The sequence below is a fragment of the Plectropomus leopardus genome, chromosome 14 (assembly GCF_026936395.1).
Source record: "Plectropomus leopardus strain MGB_pleo_1.0 chromosome 14, ASM2693639v1, whole genome shotgun sequence".
Classification (NCBI taxonomy): Eukaryota; Metazoa; Chordata; class Actinopteri; order Perciformes; family Serranidae; genus Plectropomus; species Plectropomus leopardus.
In genome coordinates, this window is record NC_142189.1 from 10,748,891 (window position 1) to 10,773,246 (window position 24,356).

Consider the following 24,356-nt stretch of genomic DNA (forward strand, 5'->3'; position numbering starts at 1 on the left):
AATTGTCTGTTCTCAGTGTAATGCTGTCAATCACTCTGTTTCTGTTCTGCGTGCCCGTCACTGCCTGTCTATCTGCTCCTCAAACCATGGCAACAGGAACATTTAAAATACATTTTTAGATGCTTTGGCCATGCATTATGATCCAAACTCTTGATCAAAGCTACAATTGGTAACTTTTAGGAAAATAACATATTTGCTGAAACTGTCACTGTTTTGAAAGAAGTACATGAGACAGTCTATGAAAAAAAATCATGTTCCTCTGCCTTCAATTATCAGAACTATCTGTGCCACTCCATTCAAATAAGAGCTGAAAAGCAAACAAAATGCCTGAAGCTAGTTAAAAACACTAGATATCTACATGTTAAATGATTATTTTCGCACCTTATGTCTACCAGAGAGAGAAAGTTATGGTTAGCTTCAACCTCTAGTTTTGTCAGAATAGTGAAATACTTGCTGATAAGTGTCAGGATCCCACTATTCTCTCTGCTGATCTCTCACTTCTGTATCCATTTTCGTCTCTTAAAAGCTCATTTTTTCGGATAAGCATTTTATAAAAATTGTTGGAGTTCTTTACACTATTGGTAATGCATTCAGCACAAAGCAGCTTTTTTTGTTGATTGCTCGAAGATGAAAAAAAAAAACACAGAGGCACCTTCACTCAATACTAAGTAAATAGAGAGTGGTGGAACACACCCCAAAACAACCAATCATACCAAAGGAGTCTCTAACGCAGTTGTCAATCACTGCTCAAACTATCAAACTAAGCAGCGCTGATCAAATATAACTCAAGATTCTGTTATTGCATTGCCTATTTCCTGCCTCAAAAGTTTTTAGAAACATATTTTGATGTACTGTTTAGCTGTAAAATTAGAATGTTTGTGATCCGACCGCCACATTGGAAACAGACGACCAAAGCACCAACCACCGGCCAGACCATCTTTCTCATTTTACAGCTTAACAGTGCACTAAAATATGTTCCTGAAACATGACAACCAAGAAGAAGAACAAAGAAACAGACAATGTAGAAACAGAATCTAGATTCGTATTTGATGAGTGCTGTCTCGTTTGACAGTTCAGCTGCAGTTCACAAACAGTAAGTGACATATTGACAGCTGCATTAGAGACTCCTTGACTCTGATTGTTCTTGTTTACCGATTATCTCTCTCATTTGGTGTTGTGTGAATATAACAGTTTCAGCAAATATAAAAAAACAAGCTTCTTTTATAAAAGCTACAAACAACAGCTTTAATATCATAAGTTTCCTAAACGTTTGACATGATATTAAACATTTTTACTTAGTGGAACTGCAGTGAATGATAAAAATCAAAGCTGCATGTAATTATCCTCCAAAATCACAAAATGGCACTTGAATAAAGAGAAGTGTCCTGCCTCTGCTGTTATCCACTCAAACTGAGACACTGATTTGCAACAGATTTGTATGGTGCCATACTCCAAATACCAAAAGTGACATTTCCTCGAACAAAGCAGCGAGCTGGTGCTTCAGCCAGAGAAAGCTGGACTCAATAATGACTGATTTTCTTTTCACTAGACACAAAGAATTATGATTCGGGCTGAGATGTGCAGTTTGCTGACAATACATGATTTAAATCACTGGAATTCTTTTTTTTTTCCCTGGAAGAGTTTTAAATAAAATAACTGACTTAGCACACCAAAATCTCAAGTGGGAGGTTGATACATGGCTTATCATGCAGCTGGAATAGTAAGAAACTGTAGTAAAATGTGTGGTTAGCTCTCTGTCCATTAGCTCTTGCATTTGTTGCTAGCTTTAATGTGAAGGTGTGTTTTTCACTTACTCTGATCACCTCTGGAGTCTGCTGGATGAGGAGGGTTGAGCCAGTGTCTCTCACAGCAGCAGCAGCAGCAGCAGCAGCAGCAGCAGCAGCAGCGTCACCAACAGTGCCGGCAGTGTCTCTTGTGGCTACCATGACTGGGATGATAACAGGAGCAGGGGCCTCAGGTGCAGCCACAGGTGTAGGTTCAGTTGCATGTGTGGAGGAATGCAAGGCTGCAGGTGCAGGCGTTACAGCGACAGGGAGGGACGTCTGATCTTCCATAGAAGCTTCTGTAACTTTATCCGAAGCCTCAGTTGCAGGTTCAGGTATGGGTGTGGGCAGAGGTGTGGGTGCAGCTTCAGGTGCAAGTTTAGGTGCAGGTTCGGGTGCAGCATTGCACAAAGCTTCAGGTACTGTAGTTATAGGTGTTGGTGCAGGTGGAACTGCAGGTGCATTTACCAGAGAGTGTTTTGGTGGTATAGCTGGGATTTGTGCAGCTGCATTTGTGTAGGTGGACGGAGCAGTAGGAGCAGCTGGTGGGGTTGTGCTTCCCAGAGGGGTATCAGCCCTGCCGGTAGTGGCCAGAGTGTCCTGCAGGAGCCTCATCACCTCCCGCTCTTTGCCACTGTTCCTCTCAGCACTCCCTGTGCTCCCCGCCCCAGAATCCACCAACTCCTGTGCAAAACTCTCAATGCTCTCCAGGATCCTCAGCAGCAGTGCTCCATCCTCCTCTTCTCCCACCACAGAGTCACTGCTCCCTCCCTGGGAAGGAGGGAGACTCTGGGGAGTCCTGGAAGTGGGGCCGTTCATGGTTAGGTGGCTCGCTGGCTTCTGGACTTGGAACTGGGTCATTTTAGGCTGAGTTAGGGCATCACTGGAACTTATAGCCTGAGCTCCATCTCGCTTCCTGGTTTTTGCAGGAAGCGGAGGCTCTGTGGTTCTTGGATGGCTCATACTCTGAGACAGATTCTCCAAGTCCATCAGCAGCTTGTCAATGTCATCATTCCTGTGTGAAACAGCTTTGGGTGCTGTTATTGAGGGAGATGAAGGCCAGGTAGGGCTGTATGTCGTGTTTGAAGAGTTATGGAGTGTGTGTGGATGGGACAGGTGCATGTGTTGACCCAACGTTATCCCGTTTTTGTTCTGGGTAGCGTTCACCCCTCTGGTTGGAGTGTGTTGTGGGATTTGTTCTGGCATTTTTCCCACATCTGCCTCCTCCTCCTCAATATAAAGAGCCTCCATGGGGGATGCTGGAGGAGTGTGTGTGTATGGAGGGGTCGGGGAGGTGCGTAGAGGTGAAGGGGAGTGTGTTGGAGAGGAGCTGGATGGGATAGATGGAGGAGAGAGTGTGTGTTGTGTGATAGGAGAAGGATGTTGTAGTCCGTTAGTGAGTGGAGATGCTCTGGACGGGGAACTTTGGACTGGTTTTGTGTGGATGGAGTCTGATTTTAACGATGAGATGGACAATGACACAGACGAAGGAGTAGATGATGGGACAGTCTTTGGGATGGGAGGTGACAGCACCACATCCTCATAGCGAGGAGGTTGCTCATTGCCAAAAATCGGAGAGTACGGTCCCTGCTGAATAGAGTGAAGAGTGTTGACCAGCTCTGCAAGATCGCTGTGCCCACTTCCAGGTGCACCCTGACCCCCTTGCCCGCTGCCTCCCAAACTTCCAATTCCCTCCAGCTCCAGAGGTAATTTCCTCAAATAGGAGCTCAGTCGGGACATAACGGCCCGGTATACGCTGTCAGGACTTGCTCCTCCATCCTCCGGGCCTCCACCAGCTTTGTGTCTGATGCACTGCTTGATGATGTCGGTGCATTTCTTTAAGTCTTCAGAACATTTAAGCAGGATGTCAAGGCAGGCGCGGATGTCCTCACCGCCCGCTCCACCAGTGCCCGCCTCCCCCCGTGTCTTCTCCAGCAGACGAGCAATCAGGTTCTCCTCTCCTAGGGTGTTGCGGTACAAGGAGGCCACCGTATTCAAACTTTGGTCCAAAGACCCGATACTCGATAGACTGCTTGTTGATCCACCACCCACTTTGGTGATAGCCGACAAGGTGGCCGTGCTGCCTTTTAGCTTCGTCTCCTCCAGACTCGCCACCTTCCCTGGCACGAACGGCGGCAGGTTCTCATCATTAGATGTCCCATTTGTCATGCCATTAGTTATAGTTCCATTTGTGGTGATGTTGGAGCTGAAGTGGCCGTAGATGATCTCTAGGTCGGTGGAGCGACGGCTTAGAGAGTCAGGACGCACCTTGCGACCCTTCCGGAAGGTGACGTGGCTGGAGGAAGAGAGGCGGAGCTTGTCAAAAGAAAACTCTTTGAGCTTACCACTGGCCAAGTTGATGGCCTCTTCGGTAATGTCCTTCAGACTGCCAGAGGAGCTCAGGTTCCCGGTGGATCCTCCGCTGCTCGGGGCCTTTTTGCCACGCCACGTGGGGCTGTCATCCCCTAAAGACAAATTGCCACTGCTGCCCGCTCTCTCTAGACCATTATAACTAGTATCCATGGCAACAATACTTCTACCATGGTTGGGGAGTTGTTGTGTGATCATGTTATGGGGGTGTATGAGGGAGCTGTTTGGGTCAATGTATGCAGAGTCAGGTGCGATAAGCAGCTCAGAGCAGGTGCCACGGTGTGCAACGGTACAGTCTAAACCTTGGGAGAGCGCCCCACATGGCCCCGAGCAGTAGTGCACGGCGTGAGAGTGAGTGCGCCGGTCCACTACCACACTGTTGTAGCAGCTCACACTGCTCACAACAACACGATAGGCTGCTGCCATGGTAACGTCCTTCAGGGCATAAAATAATATCAAAGTGTATAACAATATAGCTTTAACAAAAAAAAGGATGGATTACGAAGTTATGTTGAAACTAAGTTTGGAAATAATTACTGTCTTAACACTGAGTCATCTTGCTAAAAAATATGTCTTTTAAAGCATGGTAACACATAATACTGTAATTTAAATTTAAAAATTGGCAAAAAATAAATGTCTATACCAAAAACTTCCAAAGCCCATATCCTTTCACGCTAGCACCAATAAGAGCTTTAAAAGGTTCCAGCCTCTTGCAGAGGATGAAAAAAGTACAAATGCCTTGTCTGAGAGCTCTGGGCCTCTTAATAACAGCTGTAAAGTTCCTCCTCTCTCCACAGGCACCTTCTTCGTTTCCTCTCTAGCAGCAGCTCATTAGCTGCTAATGACAGCTGTGGAGGATGGCGACAGCGGAACATCCAGCTGGGGTATCACCCATCCCTCCAAAGCAGGAGCCCCAGGGGCCTAATCCAAGGCCAGCGAGGCCTCAACATCGCCCTAGCCTTGGCTCATCCCCCTGAGTGTTGAGATGTAGGGAGAACCCCGTTATCTCACTCTGCGGTTTCTGAAGTACTGACGGAGAAGCATTTGCTGACTCCGGCACAGCTGCAGAATAGCAGGGGACCGACCCACAGATGGCCGACTGCCTCTTTCTTTCTGTGAGTGTGTTTCTGGATCTCTGTCAGTCCCGGAGTCACTCTCGCCCCTTCCGTCTCCCACTGTCGACCATGTGTCGGAGAGAGCGTGTGTTTCTGACAGGAGGACACCACCTGTGAGTCAGCAGAGTAAGGGGGGGGATAAGGGAGGAGAGAGGGGGAAAAAAGAGAAAGTAAATCATTAGGACTGTTATCAAGAGGTGAATACTTGTGAATATGTCAAGTTGCATATGAGCAAAACGCTCTCCCTCCAGCTATCATCCCGGTGACAGCTGATAAGACAGCTTATTAAGGCTTAATCATCAAAAAACACTTTGAAACTCACACTTAACTTCCTGCCACATCAACCTCAAATACACAGATACAGATCAAAAGGAAGTTAGGACAGGAAACAGAGGCATGGAGGGTTAAACAGGCAAAGTAGAAAAAAAGATGTGACTCCCTCGCTCGTCACCGCACAGCTACAAAGAGCTTCCTCTGACCCCGCTGACACATCACGACTCAGTAAAAGAGAGGCAGGTGTGTCGGAAGGAGAAAACACCTGTTGCTTTCCATTCCTGTTTTTTTTTTTTTGCCTGTGCTCCAGTGCAAATCCTGTATTATGTTTGTGGATACAATAAAAATGTATTTTTTCTGCTGTATTTTGTTTTATTCTAGTCTATTTTGTTCAACTTCCCCCAGTTACTCCCAGTTAGGATTCCTTTAGTGTTCATTATTCAGGAGGTTTGTACTGACCTGAATTACCTGCGGAGGTTTCTTCCTCTACAAAATCAAACAGACCAGGTGATCAAAACCAGTAAAAACACATCAGTGTTTCTCCAGCATCATTTGGCGTGTCACAGATGGGACGCTTGACCAGTGCATGCTAATGCTCACCTTTTTCTCTGATAAGTTAAGATCAATAAGTTTTAAGCGGGTAAGTGGAAGTTTTACCCAGCTTGATTTATTACAAGCCTAAATAAAGCAAATATTCCTCACAGGGCTATACAAGTTACATTTTAACAACTGAAAGCTATAGCAGACAGTGCAACTTGTTTCAATATTTAGACACCTACAGATTTCAATTTTGATCATTTTTAGCTTTCAAACTTCTTTGAAATGAAACCTTTAAAGTAGAGGCAGCTTTGTACAGGCAAAGAAGTCAAGCAGTAAAGACCAGTAACATGCTACATACCAGGAGCTAACAGAGCCTGACTGGAGGGTAAACACACTGTCCAGTAAACTCTATTACCCTCGGTCTCTCTCTCTTTTAGGTTTCTCTGTTGTGCTCTATATCTTTCTACCCCCGTGCTTTTAGATGCATTTGAGTCTCAGTTTCAGTTTTCAGTTGCAATAATTTCATTTTCTCTTTCGCCATCTGTTTTCCCTCCCTCTCCACAGGAGCAACACATTCCTCAGAGCTGTGCCCTTCAACACATGCAAACCAGTATGTATGGTAAATACATACATATGCATTAACTGTAATACTGCGGTGGGACGGCACCACAACAGCCACAACCACACACACGCAATCCAACCTCAGCCTTAATCTCAACTATACAAACATGCTGTGTATTTACAGAAACTGTCAGGGTATGTATGGCATACCTACTGCGCAAATTTGAATTTACAAAGGATTTAAAAAGAAAACTGAAATGTAAAAAAGGGTGAAGAAGCCATAGTTTGGTACTTAAATAATTGTTTTTAAGAATTTCTCTGATTTTTTTGAGCACTTATGATAGACACACAGCTGATATAGTTTGCATAAGTCAAGAACTGCATAAATGCAGGATTTTCAGAATAACCACAGGAAGAAAGAACAACACTGAGAGGTTATTACAACTTAGACTGAGAGCGCGGACATACGATCCGTCGTGGGTTCTCGGGGGAGTTCTGGAGCCGGAGTTTCCTACTTAAAAGTGTGAAAAAGGGCAACTTGGGAAAAAGGAGGGGGAGGAGTGATTGGTGGGCTTGTGGGCGGGAGAGCGGCTGGCAAGGTGGGGATGGGGGTTTGTGGCACCTGGAAAAACAACTATTAAGGAGTTAAATGGAAAAACCAGGCGGCCACCTCATCTCTCTGTCTTGCTTTCGCTCTCTGTCCTTTCTCTCCACACAAACACAACAGCTGGATGCTGCTGAATTAGTCTCTTGAGCAGGAAATCACACTTCCTGGCAAGCTGCACTTTAGATCCGGACAGACAGTTAGAAATAGACTATTATAGCATGTTAATTGCACACACACACATACACAAATGTATCCACTCGCACTCCTTTCTCTTTGCTGTACACACACTTAGTATCTGTGTGTACGTCTTGGTAAACGACAGCTTCTCACAGTGATACAGAGTATGTAAACAAACTCCACTGGTGTTTATAACACTCACACAAACACAGTACACCCACTCATCAATGCCTGCATATGCCTCACTGACACATATTACAGAAAAAGATGATTCATACACACATTTGGTGGTGTGTTTTCAAGCCTGGCTACGATTTTGTGGCAGTGATGATTCTTTTTTTTTTTTAGGGCATGTTTTACGGGCGAGTTAGCTGAGAATGTGTGGTGGTATCAGCTTTCAGTTTAACCTCAACAAGCCAAAGTTTAAAGCTGAAAATGGGAATGTTCTCAGACATGAAAAATGTGGGGTTTATTTTTAAGAAATCCTGCAAAAAAAATAAGAAAACATGGACTAACAATAAGCGTTTGTTAACTCTCACAACCTGTTCTCCAAATACAGGTTCCTCCAGGGTGAAGTGAGGTAAAAATAAGGTTTTACATCTTTGGCTACTGAAACATTAGCAACTGATAACCCAACATGTTATGGCATTTTTACTACAAATGTACCTTACATGAAACAATCATTTTTGATTGTTCTTAGACAACTAGAATGGACGGAGCAAGGAGTCAAAAACTGACTGAATTTGCAGGGTAAACTATGCGACATGTTGATGTTCTCGTTTTGGTAAGAACACTGTAGCTAAAACAATAAGGGTATAACAATACGGCTGTAGGATGTTGCATTTTATTGAATATTTGACTTCTCATGAAAATATTTTCATAAACACATTACTGGGCTTTGAGTGATAACTTTTTAAATAAAAAAAAAATTGCAAACCAAAAAAAGTGATACAAGCATGTTTTAGGCTTCCATGTGCCATAAAATGATGAGTTACTATGCCATTGTGTGCCACCCTGTCACGTCATATTTCGTCCGTTAAAAATATTAAATTTGATGCAGTGTGCCCATGTCAGCCACAATAGTCCATTAATAGCCATTATTGTTAAACACACGCAAGGACGTACACACGCACAGAGACCTGGTTAGATTAATCATTTAATAAATTAATGACATTTTTGTTTAAAAAAACAAACATGACTGTCCCATTTCACCTTCAGCAGAGTGAGGTCTTGGTTCTTTGTATGTTTGCAGGTCCAAAGTATCTAAAATATTTTGCTTGACAACAGAGAAATAGATCAACAAGTTCTAAAAGTAACACTTAAGGTAGTCTTCAGAATTTTAGGTGGTTTTCTTGGCAATCTACCACAGTGTCCAAAATCACCTGACGTCACCCTATGTGTATATTTCATCACTAAAACAATAAATTAAGACAAATTTCAGTCAGATTGAAACTTACAATTGACCAAGTACATAGCAAAAGTTACTTTTTAGCTCTCTGTAATATTTTAACAAAAGACATCATGACTTCATTTGCAGTGGAATTCTTATCCGCCCCTTTAACCCTTTGCTTCCTCCACTTCCTATTTCTTTTAATGCCCCACTGTCTGTGTGAATGGATTCAAAAGAGGAAGAAGACGAGAGGACAGGAGGTAGATTCTGTCCCCTCAGTTTCCCTGGGATTATTTGTGACAACGTTTTTGCTTCTTTCCTTTCAAACCTCTCCCTCTCTCCCTCTTTCTTTACCTCCTCTCCCCTCCCTCTCCTCTTTCTCCTCCATCTAAAAAAGTCTTCTCGTCAATGTGACCTTCACCAGGAAGCACTAAATCACCGGAGGCCACTTCTGTCACAACCTCCACTTCAGCCACCAAAAGTATGTTTGAGCATATGTGTGTGTGTGTGTGTGTGTGTGTGTGTGTGTGTGTGTGTGTGTGTGTGTGTGTACATGAGCAAATGTGCGTGAAAAGAGGTCGAGTACTTTGTGCAACTGGACCTGCGTGAATTCATGCATGTTGTTGTGCTGTGCGTGTGTGGAGAGGCCAGGGGGGCCTCCCAGAGGAAGTGGGTCTTTGTGAAGAAGAAGTCCCAAATTGGAGCCCCAAACATACCCTCAGGGAGAGAGGACAGGTCTGTACTAGCCCTCTCCCTGTATACACACACACATGCAAACACACACTGCTTGATGCACAACCTCGGTGTTGCTGCTGAGATCACACAGAGAGAACAGAGAGTTCTGCTATGCCACGCAAATACTAAACAGAACCAAGAGACAGAGACTCTCTGCAGCTCTGTGGGTATTGACTTCTGCCCTACAAGGGGGGACAACAGCAGCAACAAAGGAGGGATTACTGGGCTTTATAAGACGGTCTCTCCTCTGAGAAATATGAACACACACACACACACACACACACACACACACACTTAAGGAAATCCATAAAAACACGTGAAAACTTTGTACTACAGTGTGCAGTTTATAAATTTAACAAGTATTAACTCATTAAATGTTTAAAAAATACATCCTTCATTCTCCTATCAATCTGTTCTTTCACTTTATAAAGGGGCAGTTCGCCCCAAAATCAAAATACATATACCTGTTGTTTATCAGTCAAGATTGTTTCGGTGTGAGGTGCTGTGTGTTGGAAATATCAGCAGTAGAGATGTTTTCTCTATTATAATGGAACTAGATAGCATTCGGCTTGTGGTGTAAAAAAACTCTATAGCAATGTCCCTTTCCATAAATCATGACCCGGTTACTCAAGATTATCCATAGACCTTGTTGTGAGCTGTTTCATGTAGGAACTGTTTTCTTTTCTCTGAACTACACCTGCAAACCAAACCACCGCGCAGAAGAAAGCATGCAAGCTCACCTAACACCACAGAGTTAGTTAACATTACAGGTTAAACCAATGAGGACGCAATCAGTGTATACGCCGTGCACTGTCACAAGCTTCTCGTCCATGAGTAGATGCACGCTTCCTTCTGCACAGTGATTAAATTGGTGAATGTAGTTCAGTAGAAAGAAAAATAGTTCCTACATGAAAGTGCCCACAACAAGGTCTGTGGATTATCTTGAGTAACGGGGTCATGATTTATGGAAAGAGACTGCTATTGAGTTTTTTTTTATTTATTTTTTGCCATTTTGAGCACCACAAGCCCTGTGCCATCTAGCTCAATCATATTAAAGAGAAGGCAGACATCTCTACGGCCGATATCCCTGGAACTCGGCAACTCGCACCAAAACAACCTAGCTTAATTAATAGCACTAAAGGCAAGATAAAAAACATGTATTTTTGATTTTGATTTGATTTTTACTGTCCTTTTAAGTCTTTGTCTCACTTTCCCCCTCTCCCACACCTCCATCTGAATAAATGTCAAACGGACTAACTGTAGTTCTGACCCACTTCTCTGCTTCTTTCTATAATCCGCACATGAATTATTTACTTGACTTCTGAGTGCCTGTTGCCTACACACACACACACACACACACACACACACACACACACGCACACGCACGCACACACACACACACACACACACACACACACACACACACACACACACACACAGAGGAACGTTCATCAGCTGTGCATCCATCAACTGTCTTGCCGTCACTTTCTGGCAGAAACACAGAGGTGCAGACAGATAAAAAGATACTCAGGCAGACAGCTCTGTCCTCATCAGGCCCTGGCCACGCTTTCACAATTATCATCATTTTCTGCTTCAGCTGCAGCTGCACTGAATGTCAGAGTGGGAAAAAAAGGGGAGAAAGACGGGCTGTCTGGCAATCAGATCGTCCAAATTAGGAAGCAACTGCCTCACTTATGCCGGAGAAAAAAACTGCAACCTGGAGCTCCTCTACACAAGAAAGACAGTGAAGCTACAGCAGGAAATTTATAGCAGTTTTTCTTTTGGCATCCTGAAAGCACAAACCATGTCCTCACATCACCTTAGATTTGGATCCCACAATCATTCCCCCTCAATCACCTCTTTCCTGTCTACTGTCTGAGCACCCTGACACACCAAGCCGATGGCCATCCGTTAGTCAATGTAGGCCCATTAGTGAACGTCTGTTGCAGTTTTTATGGTGTCTCGCACTAGTCGGCCCTTGTCTGCTTTTTACTGCCGATTCAGCCTGTTGAACACGTCGGAGCCTGTCGATTTAACAAATAACTCTGATTGGCGTTTCATCTCAGCGCACATGAAGAGAAACGGAGGTGAAGAAAGTAAACAAACAACTAAAGTCAAGAGGAAGTCAGATCAAAACAACTTGTTATATTAGGTAAGATTATGTTTTTCGCAATTGACTCTTTAGTAGAAATGATTCAGAATCAGTTCTGTTATTGTTCGCTAGCAGACGGTAAACATCGTTTGTTCTTCTAACATCAGGTTGTGTTGACAATGTGCTAACTGGCTAACGTTGTCTTCAATCCGAACTGTCGGTCTCCTGGTTTCCCTCTTTAAATGATGAATACAGCTGTTCTGGATAGTTATTTCCAGAAAATATGAGCTGGTTGGCTGTTGGCTGTAGTCTTTGCGGCGTGTTCAGGTACAATTTTTTGGTCAAGACAAAGGTGACATGAGGCAACGCAGCAGTCAGCCTTCATCACCACCAGTTCTTTGATGTCAGTTTGGTGTGTCTGGTTAATAAAGCAAAAAATACCTAAAAACACAACAAGTTAAACGTGTAATTTAAAACACAGCAGGAGGTTTCTGTTAGCCGTGCCAGATGCACAAGGCCATTAGTCTTTCCCGAGAAGGAAAGCTGGAGTTTTGGAAGCCTGGATTGCAAAAAAAGCCCCGAAAGTTCCCTCACAGAGATGAGCAGGGAGCTGCTATGCGAACCAGACGTCTGTACACGAGCCAAAACACAAGCAGCAGAGGAATCAGAGGGGGTATCTGACACAATTTAGGATCAAGGGACGCTTTAGGTGTCTGTGTTCAAAAGCGCTCGAGAGATAATATGTTTGTTTAGATTTTACAAACACCAGAAACAAAAAAATAACTATTTTCTTACATCTATGGATAAGGAATATCCCCAAAATGTAAAGAAGATATGTTTGTTTTGAAAACTTTAGGGTGTGTGTGTGCTTGTGTGTGTGCATCTGGCAGAGACTTAGGGGTTCTCTCGTTATGTCTGCCAAACTTATTGTCTGGATGAGACCCAGGCTGCTGAGAGCACAAATCACTGCACTCTGGAGACACACACACACACACACACAAACACAAACACACATGCACAGCTGTTGATGATAAAACCACGTCTGCAGGCTTGATAGAGCACATCCCGGAGAAATATAACTGGTCTTTATAGGTCAGAACAGCAGTCAGGGCTGAACAGGACTAAGTTGCATGCAGGCAGGTCCGGGTCGATAGGGACAGTTTAAACCACTGTGGAGGCATTTTTTTAATGTAAACAGAGACTTGAAACACGGGACAAAGACAGTATTGATTTATATTTGTATAGCTGGTATTCATTTTAAATGTTCTGAAAGAAGTTGATTAATCTGTTTTTTTATTTCTTTTTCCTACCAGGCAACAAAGTGGGGTGGTCTTTGTAGGTCACTGCAGCAGTGCGCTTTAAAGGCTCAGCAACACAGATGAAAATGGCTCGACGCTGAACAAGCAGGGCAGTACTAATGCTTCAATGCACAGACCTTAATTTTAGAAGTAGATCTCACTAACAGTGGACAAGTGACATTAAGTGATTGTTCTGCCCTTGCTCCAATAATCCTTGCCATTTTTTTCAGATTTTAGGGCAACTAATGTTGTCCGGGGTTATGACACAACAACAGGGTATTTTCCTACAATTCAGAAAAAGACCCACATAGAAATCTCTTGGCCCCTCACATTTGATTTTAATTCTGATCCAGATCCAGAGGGCTACAATGCAATAATAAAACATTTACTGGTGCATCTTAATGCATAAAAGTTTTTGATTTCTTTACATGATTTATTTTTTCTCGCTGTGTGACTACTCGCTACTTTTGAAACATAGCATATTTGTAATGATCCGTATTTAAAATAAACTATAAAATAAATTTAGCTCCATTATCTTTTATTATTACAATAGTAGTAAGTTAGAAGACAAAAACAATGCATATTTTACATCGCTTACATTTTACCAGCTAATTAGTTTAGCAGTAAGAAACATGTAGCCCATCTTACAAAATTGTTGCAGGCAATCATAATGTTGTAAATTGGGTTTTTAACCTTCCAATTATTGTCTATTCTGCATCCAAGCAAGGTTAAGAGAGATTCACAATGCATGTATAATATAGATAATAATCCTTTTGTTACCCACTGCAACAATAAGCTGAACAATAAATTATCTGATCGACTGAAAAATAATTGTAAACTCGTTTGATAATAGATTTACTCATGACGTAAAAATGCCAAAAATGTGCCAATAACAGCTTTTTAAATGTCAGGATGTGATGCTTTCCTTTGTCATACAACAACGTCAGTTGAATATTTTTTGCTTTTTGTACTTTTGGTTATATAAAACAAGCTAAGTGAACACATGTCCTTGAGCTGTGGGCACCTATAATAAACATTTTTCACAATTTTCTGGCATTTTATAACTTATAAATTAATTAAGAAAATATTTGTTAGCTGCATCCATACATCTACAGTATTAATGAACCATTGCCTTAGTGAGCTCACTTGCAGTAGCTGCCTCATTCATGCTTTACTGTCACTCATCATCTTTTTGGCTGCCAGCTGATGAGTAACGTCCAGTCATAATCATGCAAGACTGCAGAGCGACCATTATAACCTGACACATCTCACAAACAGCATTTTACACCATGACTTATATACCCTAACCTCCTCATCCTCAAGTCTGTAATATAGCAAATTACCACAAAACTGAAGTATTCTTCTAGAACATGCAAAGGATCCAATATGTACAGTCAACAAAGTGAAAAGTCGAATGATCTCTTTGGAATCGAGCAGCAAATTTCTCCTCCTATTGCTTGGTCCATCATTTCTACCTGTCTCCTGCATTTATTCTCCTCACACTGACACATTTTTTCATTATCTCCCTCCATCTAATCTAAAATTCTTTTCTCCTCCTCTCTGACTGGCAACACGCTGCTACTTTACAGGCTGCGATGGCACAAGTGGCTCCTCCACACTTGTACAACTCCACTCTGTACCAGCTGTTCCTCCACTGCTCCTCACATCTCTCTGGAAAGTGGGCAGTGTGAATAGCTCGCCACCTCATTAGGAACAAAACAGCAACCCTTAAGACTGCAGGACACACGGACACACACGGACACACACACACACACACACACACACAGACAGACAGAGCATACAGTACATTCCCTTAGGGAAGGTGTTGAGGGCAGAGAGGAGGATGTTTTTGTGCTTCTGAGCAGATGAGGGAAAACGGTGACTCACATCTTTTCTTATCCTTAAATGTTTCCTGGTTAAAAAAGTGTGGCCTTATAAGGCTAACACACAGTCTTAATAACACGTACACACGGACACACACACACACACACACACACACACACACACACACACACACACACACACACACACACACACACACACAGATCCTGTTGTTCTACTGCAGAGGGCAGAAAAACATGCTGTAAATATGCAACACTGTAGGCCACATGAGACGATGATGATGAAAGCTGGCATCTGCTTCAAAACATCCAAACCTGCAGTACACACACACACACACACACACACACACACAACTGCAAAGAGTATGCACACACAACTGCAGATACAAACATAATCAAATACACCTCTGCACTACACTCATACACGTGAATTCGAGCATGCACAAGCACACACCTACGCAAAAACAAACACCCACACACTTACACAATTACACACAGACACACACAGACACACACACACACACACACACATATCTGTCCATCGTACCTTGCCTGGAGCTCACAATGACCCTGCCTCTGCATTGCTGCTAATTTAAAAAGCACATTTTGGGTGATGTCATGCTTTTGGCTGCGTTCTGCTAATGCACACAGAGACACACAGATCAGACATCAGAGACACGCATGCCCACACAAACATGCAATCCTGGCATAGAAGACAGAAGACACACAACGAAATCTAATGTAATGTGCAAAGACAGCTGACCTGGATTCAGCCAGTTGACAGTTTATTCCTGCTACCACCTACAATCCAGACCCAAAGGCAACCAGCTTCCACAAACCACTTCCAACAAGAAAACCAGACAGCACAGCAGCACACACTCATCCAAAAATCGTACACTGACCTGAGGAAATAAAGTACAGAGGGGAAGGTTCTGTGTTTGGAACAGCAGGGCTCAAAATCAATGAGCCGCAGTATTTATCACTGTAATAAATCAATGATAAAGCAAGGACTACTGAATTCATGAGACCACTGTAACAAGTCAGTTGGTTCATCAATGTACACTGTTCCCTTCAAAATCTCCAAATCAGATTTTTTTTGGCCCACAACCCTCTAGTCCTTTGAAAGAGAACTCCAACGATGCAGCATTGCTCTCCCTTAACTCTGTCAGACTCACAACGGACAAAAAAAGATAGAAATCAATGCTGCAGAACCAGAGAAATGTAGTATATTTTTATTACACATATTCTTCTTTCTTATCAAAAGATGGCAAGGAAACCCTACATTGTCCACAATTCAACTCAGAGTCAGATACATAATTTTCTTATATTATCTGCATAAAATAGATGTAAAGAACACACTTAGCTTAAGACAGGCTTATAAACCAATCCAAATCAATACAAAGTATTGAGTTCAGTTATTGAGTCAATAAATATCAATTGTGAATATTCTTTTTTAAAGATTACATTTTTTTGCTTTTTTTAAGTTCTCATTTTCTGCAGTATCAATAAACTTGTACCATCTGCACTTTATTGTTATCTCTTATTGTTAATGTTTGCTCCAGTCATTCTGCTGTTCCCTGATACTAACAAAAACAAGAAAAGTTGTGTGATGTTATAGCTTTATATATTTATCTTTAAAAGAAGTATTTAATTGCTGGAAAGATTATAAAACCAAGCAAAACCAAAACCAAGCTGTCTATGCAGTAGAAAGGCACATTTACTTTTGAAATTGGTGCTACATGACCACAAAAAAAGAGAAAAAGGGCTGTGGCGTTTGCGTTTGCTAAAAAGGTAGAAAACCTACAACTACCAGAATGCACTGCACCGCAACAAACCAATAAACGCTCCTGCTGGTGGGCAACATGATGCAAGCTTGTCCGTTTTGACAAAGGAAACAATGTGGCAGCCGAATGGTAACAAACAATCTCAACTTACAGCTAAACAGTACACTGAAGTATGTTTCTGAATACAATTGTGGTGAGAAATAGGCAGCACTGTGACATCAGTGCTGCTTAGTTTTACTGTTTGATCTTTGTTTTTTCAGCCTCCATTTTCATCAAACAGGAAACAGTATGGCACCAAATTCCTGTTCACAAATTCTAAACAGTGCACCAAAATATGTTTCTCCAGACATTTTAAGTGAAAAATAGGTAACGCAGAAACAGAATCTTTGTTTACATTTGATCAGCTGCTTAGTTTAACAGTTTGAGAGAGAGAACGAGAGTAAGACGGGTGCCTGTCTCAATTTGCTCCTATGCTCATTGTGTCCATGGTGGCGGGCATTCAAAAACAAGGAAGTACAATTTGTAGTTCAAGCAATAGCCCTAGAGCCAGCAAAAAATTTGAACTGAGAAGTGAGCTGGGTGATCTGGGCGCTGGTGAGATGGAGGGAAGTTTACCACAGCTGATATACACATACTACCCACATTGTTATGATACAGAGATGGTTGAAAATTGACATAGTATACCTTTAACAGCAGAATATCTGCATTAGCCACATATGAACAGCATTACAGCTTTCTTTTAGTGAAGTCTTATGTAATTATTAAGATTTTCTATTTATATTTTCTGCATTCAGCTCTTCGGTGTAATCTATTAAAAATGTATCAGCAGTATAAAAATAGCTAATATGACAAATAAAAAGGAGTGAACACAATTTGTAATGAGGTGTTAAGTGGTCAGGCACATTCAGAGCCCAAAAAGGAAGAGAAGCAGACCAAGACTAGACGACATGGAGCCAGAATCAGACCAAGTCCCAGACCCACCGCTGGTCAGAGCTGAATGGCTTGTTCCACAGCGTTCTGGACTCAGACATTCCCCAGATACTGCACTGCTTTTACAATAACAGACATCATTCAGGGAACATCCACTCAAAAAAAATGCAATACACAGACTCACTGATACACTCAAACCCAACAAACTGCAACAACCGTGAAAACAAGCAGTAAACTGACAAGATGATGTATCTATCCACCTGCAGCTGATGGTGGGTAGATACATCAGCAGTGCAGTCGCTTAAGTCTAGATGTATGGTGATGTGTGTAAAGTGGGCAGGTGTGAAATGACAGAATAATGTTTGTACACAAATACAGACACATACAGAAAGTACAGAGCGTAAATCAGTCTCTAGAGAGGAGAAAGAGAGGGAGAGACAACACAGAGAGAGATGGAGTTGGCATTGCCGTGACAGATCATGAAAACTGCCTGCTAATAATTTCTAATTACTTTTTCACATTTATTAAGCCAATAAAGAGGCCAAAATCAAAGCTGCAAACTACATGAAAGCTGCCTTCAAGGAGAGCAGAGGGTTTTTTCCCCCATGTTCTTCCTCTCTTGCATCTTTTTCCTTATGTTTACATGAACATAAAGGTTATTAATAATATACTGACTATTGTGAACAAAAATGCTACACTTTTGTTTTTGCTCGCATTTTTCACAGGTTTAACTTTTGAGCCTTTTAATTTCCATGAATTTAGCACTAAATCCAACCAGCCTCACAATCACAGACCACATGCAACCACACCAGCTCAGGCCATCCACATCCAGCATCTTCACCTGCAGCATGGTCTGAGACCAGCCACCCAAACACCTGATCCAATAACTCATTTGCACAGCCAAAGAATTTTTGCACAAACTGTCATAAACCATCTCAGGGAAGCTCATCTGCATGCTCATCAACATCACCAGGGTCTTGACATGACAGCAGCAGGTTGGATGTATTCCAAATCTCACTGGAAATGATGCTGGAAACAGCTTATGGTAGTCAAATGAACATTGAGTTCACGGGTATAGCTCTGTTTAACATTTCTGGAATTAGCATGTCAATTCGGGCTGGGTATTGTTTGTGTTTCTCCAATACCACTAAAACAATAGTTTTAGAAATGGTACCAGTGCCTAAATAGTGAGCCAATACAATGTTTTTTGTTTTTTTTCCAAAATAAAGCACAAAATGACAGTCAAAAACCTTTAAGACTGACTTTTTTTTTAATCGCAAATACATTTTAATTATGGATGCTTATAACTTTCGACTATAACTATGGCTTTTATCTACTTTTTATCTGCTATTTATTATTGACTGTTTTGTGTTGTATGTTAAATGTAACTTTGTTTTACTTAATATATGGAAGTTTATAATGAAAAAACTTACAAAGGAAATCTAATCTAATCTCAATTTTAACTTGGAAATTAAAGTAGATTAAGGTATATCATCTCAGCAGTTTATACTAAATAATACACATATGAATCAATACAAAATACTATTAACAAATTCACTTAATGAATAAAACCTAACTAAACTACAACAATTTAACACTGAATAACAGATTTCGGTATTGAACCATACTGCGAATGGCTCGTTTCCACAAAACTTGGCAGTTTTTCAATTAATTGGGTTCCATTAATAATGGAATGTTAATGTTGGGTTTTCTCGATAAATGATTAAAATATCAGCAAGCTATGCAGTGCCAAGTCAAGGATATTTCTAGTTTTTTCACCATAACGGATGGAGTTTCTATTTTTTATGAAGGACATCTGGAACATAGCAAATAGAGATATGTGAAAAGGAGATATGAAATATTTATGACTGTTTTAAAATAGTCTTATAGCTGTACAGAGTTCATATTTAAACACCTCTGGCCTCCCTGGAAATGCGGTCTGGACATACAAACGAAGCATCTAAAAGACATCTCATTGGTGACGTTCAGTATATTCAGTGTCACCGGAAGACATATATAAAATTCATTCTCGCTCCACTAAAGACGTCTTCTGGACGTCCAAACATACTGTCTTTCAGACATGTTTGTGCTCACTGGCTAGTGCAGGCAGCAAGATGATGTGTTTATAATGAAAGAAAGAGTAAAGATCTCCAGATTTTAACAGAAATCCATATAAGAGCATGTTTAGACTGGAGAGCTGAAGCTAGACTAACTAGTCTGAGGGCTGTCTGTGTGTGTGTGTGTGTGTGTGTGTGTATGTGTGAGTTGACTGCTGTCCCTGTCCATCAGAGGGTCATATGAGGAGCAGATTAGGGTTTCTAACCGCAAACCCCTGTCGCCATGGCCCATCGTCACAGAGAAGCTGAGGAGAGTCATCGTGTTCCGAACCGCCACTGACTCAACCTTCCTTATCTTGCCGCCATGCACACGGGCATGCAGAACACACACACACACACACACACACACACACACACACACACACACACACACACACACACACACACACACACACACACAAAACCACATCTAAATCAGGACTTTGTGGTGCTGCCCATCTCACATGTTCGTCATCTCTTCTGCAACCTCCACATGTCAACCACTTGCATCAGTTTGAGTCAGAGCAGATGAATGTCATCATCCAAATTTGGGCTGCACCAATTTTCTTAATTAACCAATAAACTGTTTGTTTATGATTGAGAAAAAGTCAACGGTGAGGTCTTTAAATTGTTTGTTTCCTTTGACGATTTTTATTGGAATTTTGATTTATTTATGGATTTTTGAAACTTGACCCAAAGTGACCATTGGAGACAATAGATTTTGTAATTAGTCCAGTATTGAGAAAGAACGCATCAGCAAGTCGAGGCGAAACAGGCTGCAATGTAATCCCAACAGGCATTTGTGCCACGTCAATTCAAGGCCACTAAAAGTGCTTGTTTTTGCCACTGACAGGCTCAGACTGTTAATAGACGTGTCTGACAACATTATGGAAGGATCGAAAGAAACAAAATGTTTTTCTGTACCATTTTCTACACAATTTGTTCTTATGACCATGTCTTGCTCAAGGAGAACTGCTGTGTTGCAGGGAAAAGCAACAGAGAAAACAGTGACGGTTGGAGAAAGAGGTGTTGTAGTTCAGAAAGTGTAGCTTAGTGATATCTTAAGGAATTTTAATGTCATAGGATTTAGTAGATTTTTGACAATGTGGAAAAGTAAGTGAGATTTTAATGTTAGACTTCTCCCTGAGCAAGACTTGGTTAGAAGAACTGACACACCAGCAAAAGGTAAGGAAAAATATTTCACTGGGTCTTTTTCAATACAACAATAATGATCTGAGCCTCTCAGTGGCAAAGGCACTTTTAGTGGACTTAAATTGACGGTACACAATTAAGTGCATGTTTACATTGCAGCTGAATTCACAGTCTCTTCAAATACCAGACCAATTTCAAAAATATTTGTCTCAATTAGTTAGACAGAAAAACAGCAAAATAGAGTCCAAGTTCAAAATATTAAAGTGTCACTTAAAGGTGATAGCACTCAATTTCAACTTGGTAAACAGCAGCATCTTAAGACAGTGTACTTGCTACATCAATGCAAACTAAACCAACTATACATACATCTTTAACAAGCAAAGACTGCTCAACAGCACAAGTACAACTTCATAAAAAACCTGTCACCTTACTCCACAAAAAGCTTTGCACTGACCTCTGAAAGTCTCTTATTTTTGACAACTTTATATTTAATGGAGGCCTGATGCCCAATGCAACACGAAAAAAGAAGAAAAAAAGCATACTTTCCTTTTGCTACCCTTTAAAACAACACAATGTGGCAGACACATTAGCTCTACCAAGCCTTTAGGGTTAAGACTTGTATTTTTGAACACGTCACGCTACTGATGTTCGCTGACCAAAAGGTCTAACCAACCCTCTAATCAGGATTTCCATGCTGTATGTTGGTATGTCAAATTTGGTCTAAATCGTCCCAGCAGTAATCTAATTCATCCATACTGTTAGTGGTTTTCGGCGGACCCTGACTCAGGGTCTGGTTCTCATTGTATGACGTGGGGACTTTTCATACACTGGCATGTAAGGCGCTGTGGGTTTCAAGTCTTCATTTGAAAACCATAAAGAGGCGACTTCATCTAACCATAGTTTTGAATTTGAGGAATGAAATATAACTTTTGAATATTTTTGGTCTTTCTCGAAACTTTATGAGTTTTACCGTGCAGTAGAGTTTGAGCAGGACCTGCTATGACAGTCTGCGGGACCAGCTGTCATTTTAAGCCTGTTAGGGGGGTATTTACAACCTGACATACAAACAAGCCCATAAAACTGGACTCCCCTTACCTCTCCCTCAACTCTCCTCCCTCTATTAAACTTGTGGCAGCACACAACCTCAACTGAAGGAAAATTAGTGGCAAAAACAGTAAAAACGCAACATGAAGATTTAATTGATATTATGGGATTCATTAAAGCTAAGGATGAAAGCTTGACTTAATAAGTGCCTGGATTGCTCATTTATAAGCCCATTTAACCCTATAAACAAACGCACAGCACAAACACACACACACACACACACACACACACACACACACACACACACACACACGCCACATCCGCTGTTACTGGGTTATTTTCTTCCCTAGTGTTTAGAGTCTATTCTCGGAGTTGTGTTTGTGCATGTGACCCCGGTAGCAGCTCACGGTCAAATGTCCGGCTGCCTTTTCATCTCAGGGTACGAATGTGTGCACATGTCAGTAGGTCTCACTGTCTCTGAGTGCGTCACACACAACCTGATCCACACAGACGGGGCCATGTTTACACCTTCTGGTCCATATCACCACAGGCCACCGCCAAAATCTTCCCTCCTGTCCTTTGCTTTTACCTCCCGGTACGTGCCTCCTGTCTGTGCTCAAAATTTCCCCTGTTTTCTTCTTCCCGAGCACTCTCATCTCCTTTCATCTGTTATCTCTTAATCAACACCTCTTTAGTTTTATCCTCTCCGTGAATCACTCCCCCCCTCAGGATCTTGAAAGATAAATACTGACAGTATCTCCTCTCCTCATTTGTGTGCTCATGTTTGGCTGCTGCTTTCCTTGACATTTTATTTCATCTGTTTGAGACATCAACGCACACCAGTAGGGTTTTTCATTCACTTACCCATAAACCCTCAATGTGTGCCAAGTGCACACAGGCTCTGGCTGGGATGTGGGTTTTAGCTGAGCATGTGGCTGTGGCGCTGCCGCTATAAGCCTGGGGTTTAGGTCTAGACTTTCCTAATGAGAAGCAGCCCTCCAGTACAGCACGCTGCAGTCAAAGACTGGGATATTACATAGATGAATCCACATGTATGAAAGCAAATATGCCGAAAAACACACATACATCAAAAAAAAAAAATTACAAATGGAGAAATTCTTAAATTTACAATGTGTCACTGTCTAACATCTGGATACGAGCTGGTTGCAAAAGCTGTTCAAACTCAGCCGATTTAAAACTTGAAAGGTACCTTTTTTGTTTTGTCTTTTTTAACCTGGACTCTTTTTTTCCCATGTATTTCAATCTACGAGACTGATGGGAATAACAATTTTGGAAAATTGTTTAGTACTGAGCGAGCCTGCCTCAGGCGAAAGCTGCAAAACAGGCTGCAATGTTACCACTCGGGGATCTTTAACACAATCAATTTGCGTCCACTAAAAGTGCTTGTTTTTGCCACTGGCGGACTCATATTGTTATGAGAAGTGACTGCTATTATATGTATTATTATATTATCATAAGTGTCAGCATTATGGTAAGGATCCCTACACATACAGACCTGGGTATTTAAGATAAAAATAATTTTTGTTTAACAAAAAACAGCCCCGAAATCACAATCACCAAAGCCACCAAACTCCATTTAAATAAGTTTAGTAAATCTTTTTTTTATATAACTTGAGGAGGAACTTACAAATGTAGTCCAGGATTTTAGAAGAGCTGGTGAAACCCAATTCAAGTGACCAAAAATGTGAGATATGAAAGATGAAAAAAAAAAGAAGCAAAAATAGCATTTTTGCTGCTAAATGCCTCAATAAAAGGGTTTGGAAGTTCAGATTTGATACAAGCAACAGGTAAAAGAAAAGGAGAGAGACAAAGGAGCATGTAAAGCAGAGACAGTGCGAAGAAAAGGTAATAAAAAAGTAGGATAAAACAAAAGTAGAATGTAAGTGGCTGCCTGAAAAAGAAATGAGCTTAATATAATACGACATAATGAAAAGAACTTGTTTGTCCAACCGTGGAAGAAAACTGGGTTTGGTCTCAACAAAGATTCAAAGCAAACACAAGAAGGCAAGGAGAGAGTGTTTTTTCTGGCTTCCAAATATAGCTGCAGGCTGTATTTACGTGTATCTACAGTGTGTATGTGTGTGTGTGTGTGTGTGTGTGAGCACATCTGTTTGTAATATGGAAGCACAATGGCAAAGATTTACTACATGAGCTGACTTGAGTATGGCTTATTAGACTGCAATAATGTCAAACCAGGACTTAACAGAGAGCTGAGAGGGGGGGCTACCTGTCCGTGCTGTCATCACACACACATAGACACACACGCACAAATACACACGCAGAGTTTCTTGACAGGCAGCCCAGCCTTGTAGGCCGAAGTTTACAAAGTAGTCGAACACGGTGATCTCATGTGAGGCGGCCCTATATATATAAGGAATGTATCTACCCTCGGGCAACATAGTCTCTCTCTGTGTCACACACACACACACACACACACACACACACACACACACACACACACACACACACACACACACACACACACACAGACTTTCTTCCTGGTTTGTTTCTGTCACCTGGAGGCTGAGGAAAACAACAAGACCTTC

At 41.7% G+C, this 24,356-nt stretch overlaps 1 protein-coding gene across 3 annotated transcripts in view; it reads right to left on the reverse strand.

Annotated features, from left to right (window-relative positions):
* Positions 1–24,356, reverse strand: part of ppp2r3a (protein phosphatase 2, regulatory subunit B'', alpha) — a 91,678-nt gene that overhangs the window by 41,402 nt on the left and 25,920 nt on the right. For all 3 annotated transcript variants that reach the window (XR_015778594.1, XR_015778593.1, XM_042500366.2), the window contains exon 2: positions 1,815–5,380. Coding sequence is in view for 1 of the 3 variants with exons in the window: in XM_042500366.2 (XP_042356300.2) it covers positions 1,815–4,580 (2,766 nt within the window). In the remaining 2 variants the exon portion in view is untranslated. The remainder of the gene's footprint in view (positions 1–1,814; positions 5,381–24,356) is intronic.